This window comes from Diaphorina citri, unplaced genomic scaffold (assembly GCF_000475195.1).
Source record: "Diaphorina citri unplaced genomic scaffold, Diaci psyllid genome assembly version 1.1 scaffold14584, whole genome shotgun sequence".
NCBI classification, from domain to species: Eukaryota; Metazoa; Arthropoda; class Insecta; order Hemiptera; family Psyllidae; genus Diaphorina; species Diaphorina citri.
Window position 1 is genome coordinate 6,622 of NW_007391949.1, and position 6,374 is coordinate 12,995.

The following is a 6,374-nucleotide window of genomic DNA, read 5'->3' on the forward strand; positions in this document are numbered from 1 at the left end:
TATAGTTTCCAGAATTTCTTACATCATGACAAACTCGAGTTAGGTTGTTGGTTACCGGATGAGTTTAAAAGTAAAAGAAGGTACAAGAGGAGTGTGTACCCCCTTCGTTGTTTTTACCTTTTAAGTATAACTAACGCACTAAATACTAATACGAAGTTTTCCAGGTGATTATAAGTAAAACTTTAAGCTCAGGGATTTTTATTTTAAAACTTTATAGGTAGAAACCCTCGAGGTCGAGGTCTCCGGTAGTCCCGGCTTTCAGATTTAAAGTAAAAACCCCAGACTTAAAATTATACTTGTGTGTTGGTTTTTCGGTTAACTCCCGAATCCACATCCCGACCGGTCGGGGTTTCCTGCCCAACTCGAAGATGCTTAGATTATACTTGTTATCCAATCAAACAGTTTTCAAAGGAAAAAAAAAATGTTATTATGTATGATTCAACTGATTGAAAAATATAAAAAATTAACAGTTATTTTCTGTTATTTATGTCGAGAGACAATCAAATAACCAGAAAATAATTTCAACTTTATTTACAAAACCACTCCCTTCAGAGACTAAGATTTACATTCAAATTTACCTTGAAAGACATACCCTTTCTAATGTGTTAAAATGTTTATGTAAGTTATTACAAGTCATTACTATCAGAACCTAACTCGAAAATTCACCACTTTAGGTACCTTCATATTATTCGTATAGAACACTACACAGATAAAGAACTAATGGTTGGAAGAACCTACATTAAAGAAACTTATGACCAGTAGACACATAAAAAGCTTACTGTTTGGTAGTGAAAAATGAAAGATAATGATGTCATTGCGCCTCGATATGATCATTACTTTCATAACAAAAGGAGAAGATAAAAAAGAAGATTTAATAGAATTTTTAGACTAACCTTTAGGTATCGATTTTCTAGTCTAATTTCCGGTTTGATGTACAACTGCGGGTTTCACCCCGCAAGGTTTCGCCTGAGGATCTCCAAAGGGTCAATTAGTTCCGCGGGAGCGGGAGATGCTCCAAATTATAAGGGATTTTGGCCCCGGATTAGTATACGGCATGCTAGGAGTGGAATTATACGCCGTTTTCTTGAAGCTGTCTTTCCTTTCTGAATGGTATACAGGAAATACATTAATTACATTATGCTATCAATTTTCATTTCTTATTGTTTCAAGGGCACTTTTTACAATTATTAATATTGTACTACCGATTTCCTCTTATCAAGAGAGACCTCTAAAATCAACCAACTCAAGCTTGTTATTTTTCACCTGGTATTTTTAACTGAGATCTTTAGTTGGATGTCTCAAATCTTAAATCCTATGTGAGCTTACTTTCCGTGTCCTTTATCTCTCCATCAGATTTTTCTCCTCAGAAGGTTGGAGCGTAATCCGGCTTTTTCTTTCTTTCGTTCTGGAAAATTGCTCCTAAACTGGTCTTCATTGCTCATCCAAAATGTTTGCGAAATCTTCGCTTGTACTTCAAACGTCTAACCTAAATCCCTGACTAAACAAAGCCCAATTGATTTTACCCCTGTTTCTAAAGGCCAAGTGCCCAAAGTGCAATTCTGTTGATAAAGGTCGCAAACCTGGTGAACTTGCAACCATCACTTAGCAGGTACATCGGTCGATTTTGAAATGAGTCCAGTGAAATTAATTCAGTTGCAAGCCAGCGGCGATATGTGAATGCAGCCGGTTCCAATGGATCATTAGAAGTTGAGCAACGGTTGGCGTCCCTTTGGATCCGATGGGTTACCTTTGGGCAATAGTGAGTGCTGAATTTTTCCGGTCCTACTTAAAGGCTGTCTGAGGCTGTGAGAGGGTTAGTCTTGTCGCCCGAATGGAGGGTAAAAGTAAAACCTTCGTCATTAAAAAACCTTAGCATGTATACAGTTACGTTAAACCCGTAGTTTAAAGCAAAGAAATCGCAACCAGTCGATCACGAGCTACCGGTATCGCACAAGTTGAGAACAACTCTTAACCAGACTAAAGGTAGCTTGCTAAAAGTCCTCTAGTCATCTTCAGTAGCTTTCGACCCATTAAAAAGGTTAGCAACCCCTGCTCAATTTCAATATTCTGTCCAACCATGTCAACTGAATTTGCTTCTCTTCTGATTTGCCTAACTAGGATGCAGGATGTCGCGCAGGATTTTGGAATCATTTGAAGACTTTCTGGTCAATTTGTTCCATAACTGTCATTCTCTTTTGCAAAAATTACCTGCAGCTACAGTGGTACCTAGATATCTAATATTGATTCTGGATACACAATAAATTGGTGATGAACGAAACTTTTCATTAGTGCTTGTCCCGCAAAACAATAGCTAAGCATATGTGGTGTTGCGACCTCAAACCAACGATATTTCAAAGGTCGATATAATTATCATGAATCATGACCAAAAATCAAGTATTAATCCATTAAATAACTGTTGTGTAAATTTTGATAACAAACCACTGACTGACTAAAACGTATAGAATTGTAGATATTCAATTTTAATTGCAGTACGTTTCTTATTTTTGCCATATTTTCACTTTCCATAGGGCCATAGCTTTAAAAAGCTAGCAATGTTGTAACCTAATAGAGTATGCAATTTTTAGATGTTTTTTGGATCTTCTTTAGTGGTTTTAAAGGAACCTGGTTTGTGTACAAATTTTGTGTCTACCCATTTATCTCAAATGCGTGAAAGTTGTTATTTGAAATACTCGAAGATTATAATTAGCTTCAACTAATTATAATTTGCTGCCTTAGCAGCTGCGAAAATGAAGAAAGCTAAAAGAGATTTCAAGAAGAACAATACATTTTATCGGATTACACAATCAGTCATCATGGATTTTGCTGGAACTTTATGTCCACAACCTATTTCCACGATTTCATGAAACATGTTTATTTGAACGCGATTCACACAAAACACACACAACAAATAAATACAAATAGAATAAACAGCATTGTTTGACAATGGAAGCAACATGACTATGTACAAAATGAGCTTTGATTGGAGAAAGGAAGGAAGGAAGAAATAGACTTAGTTAATCTTTTGAAGCTAACTTAGTATTTTGGGGGCTGGGAGTAAGCTGGAGCTGGGGCGTAAGCTGGGGCTGGAGGAGTAAAGGCTGGGCTGGGAGCGTATAGCTGGGGCTGGAGCCGGTAAGCTGGGGCCTGGGAAGCGTAAGCCCTCTAACTATACAATTGGGTATAGCTGTCTCTTATTTAGTACTTTGGGTAAGCTGGGGCTAGTAAGCTGGGCTGGGGCGGATTTGTAAGCATGGGGCGGAGTAAGAGAGTAAGCTGGAGCTGGGGCAGAGTAAGATGGGCTGGAGTAAGCTGGGGCAGAGTAAGATGGGGAACCTTCCTTTCTGACGACAGCGTTGAAACCGTAACCGTCATCGCTGTATTCAACGATTCTCTTGGTACCGTCAGCTTCGGCCAGGGTGTAGTATCCCTTGACGTAGTCACCATCTCTGGTTTCTTGTTGGCTCTTGTAGTCTCCGGTGTAGGAGTCAGCTACATCGTAGGAGAAGTCGTATTTGGCTGGGGCTTCTGGGTACTCTGGGGCATAGTTTGGCTTGTAAGCTGGGGCAGAGTAAGATGGGCTAGAGTAGGCTGGTCTGTAAGCTGGGGCTGGGGCAGAGTAAGATGGGCTGGAGTAAGCTGGAGCTGGAGCGTAAGCTGGGGCTCCGTATTGGGGTGCGGCGTGCACGGCAGCGATGGCTGCGAGGACAATGACGATCTGAAACACAGATGTTAAATGTTTAAGAAACTTACATTAAAAGTTGGAAGTGATTGAGGCGATGTACATATGTATGTATTTCCTCTAGTAATTTTAAATTAAGGCTGTGTAAACTTTTGTCTGAATAGTGGAGGAGTTGCAATTGGGAAAATATTATTAATAAAAGGTCGGTTCCTATGTAAAAAGTTGTGAAAAATCGAAATCTGAGGTCAAAACTCCAAAAAAGTAACTTTAAAAGGTCGAAATTTCAATTTTTAATTGCCGTTCAAAGAGTTGTGACGTCAGATTTCACGTCAAAATGCGCAGAAACGCTTGCGCACAAACAAACGAAGCGGGAGTCAAATGACGTCATCGCCTACGAGAGCGTATGCCGTGACGTCAAACTTCACGATTTACCGGTATTTTTTAAATCGATTTATCTCGGTATCTAGAAGTCGTAGAAGAAAAAGAAAAAGTAAAAAATTCCGTTGGTTCTCATTTTTCCTGCTCTATGACTTTGAAACATCACCCAAGTAAGCGCAACTGATCTAGTACAGGAATTTTCCGTCAATGATTAAGTGTGATACTTGTTATGATGTAAGTAAGCATCAAACTATTTCAGAAAAGTAGAAAAAACACGCACAGGTACATATCACAATAAATTTGCATGTGTGTCAAAGTAACGAATTGCCAAATTAACAAATAACAAAGTCAATAATATAAAAAATTAAAACTATAAATTTAGGGATGAAGAAGAAATTGGAAAAGGAGTCACCAATAAAATTAGATAAAGCATTTAGAAAATAAAGTTATAACTATTGAAGATAAAACTTAAATCACGAGTAGATAAAAAAACTTTGAAGCACTAATAGGAATCCAACGTACCTTGGCGGACATGTTGAATGTTGATGCGATTAGTGACAAAATGAAACTAGTACTGATCTGTACTGACTAAAAAGCTTTTATACTAAATCCATTCACATATGAACCAACATGGACCAATATCCCCAAAATTATAGCTCACCCCTCTACAGAATATTTATGCCTTCAAGGTAGATTCTGTATCTATGTATCTTATTTCCAAAAATAAAATAATGATACTATTAATAATAAAAGTAAAAAATCCATTCAACAACCATGGTCAGAATATCTGCAATAGCAGAGACCGAGTTTTGAGTATGTCTACCTTGAACTTGATCTCATAATTGCTTGTACGATATTATCTTATCACATACCTACTACGGTTATGTAGTTATCTAATGTGATAACTTATTTGTGAACACCGATAGTGATGGTGCTTATTGAATTCTGTTTTGAACTTTTGAAGAATGCTAGGAATGGGAAGTATGAAAACGTCTCTTATGGGATATTGAACAACAGATCATGGTATCAAAGTACTAAAGTATCATAATAGTAACAAAGTACCCTATGTGAAAGATTTTGCACTCAAGACCAAACATACTTTTCGTGTCTGTTTGAACAAGGGATCATACTTTTTCAATGGGTTACCACTTTACCAGGATGAGATCTTCCTCTGGCACTGGTGGTGTCCACACGTAGGCGACGCCGTATATCGATGTCGACTGAAACCCTACACTGCCTTGACAACATAGATTTACCTCGTCGATCGACGACGTCGACTATGTGTGGACACAGCTTACGATAGTAAGTGTGCTTCGTCCTGAATGGAGCCCGATCCACATTTTTGTCGTCCTTCTTGGTCTCTAGTATAAGTCCTCACTTACATACATGAAGACATCCTATCCCTAAAACCTAAGTGATTGAGTGTCCTCCATATAGGATATTGTACGTATGATTGCAGCTTTCCAAAGCTCAATTTCAGATTTTAGGAGGCGGTAAACGTGGTTTGGTGTTCTTGTTCTGTTAGCATCTTTCATCAACTTCATCCGCCGTTTTCAATTTTGTAAACAGTTTTTCTTTAGCTTTGTTTGGATGGTAGCAATATTGTATCGGGCAATTGATCTGCCTATAGGTTTATAATATTGGTCATCCTCAGGGTCCATGATTTCAAATACTATATTCAATTATTCATGTATTGTAGTGGCACAATCCGTGTAGCGAAATGGCCTGGAAGTGGAAGTATACCGTCACAACTACGATTGTGCCATGGCCCCTGGGGAAATAGGCATGTCACAGTTTTGTTATAGTTGAGACATGGCGCCAGAGGGAATATGACTGTTACAATTTTATTATAGTTGTGCCGTGGCAGTCAACGTAGTCGACCATGGTCGATCGACGTCCTCGACTTGTGTGGACACAGCTTTAGAGAACATCCTACTTTTACTGGAATAGGTATTATGATAAACTAGGACTACACATACGTATGTAGGTACCTATTTACACCGAATTAGAATATGTTATTATTATTATTATTATTATTATTATTATTATTATTATTATTATTATTATTATTATTATTATTATTATTATTATTATTATTATTATTATTATTATTATTATTATTATTATTATTATTATTATTATTATTATTATTATTATTATTATTATTATTATTATTATTATTATTATTATTATTATTATTATTATTATTATTATTATTATTATTATTATTATTATTATTATTATTATTATTATTATTATTATTATTATTATTATTATTATTATTATTATTATTATTATTATTATTATTATTATTATT

General features: G+C 36.6%; 1 protein-coding gene across 1 annotated transcript in view; it reads right to left on the reverse strand.

Annotated features, from left to right (window-relative positions):
* Positions 1–3,033: 3,033 nt before the first annotated feature.
* LOC103523062 (DNA-directed RNA polymerase II subunit RPB1-like) overlaps positions 3,034–6,374 on the reverse strand; it is a 21,370-nt gene continuing 18,029 nt past the window's right edge. The window contains exons 4-5 of the mRNA XM_026832844.1: positions 3,258–3,629; positions 3,034–3,160 (exon numbers count right to left, since the gene is read on the reverse strand). Coding sequence (XP_026688645.1) covers positions 3,034–3,160; positions 3,258–3,629 — 499 coding nt within the window. The remainder of the gene's footprint in view (positions 3,161–3,257; positions 3,630–6,374) is intronic.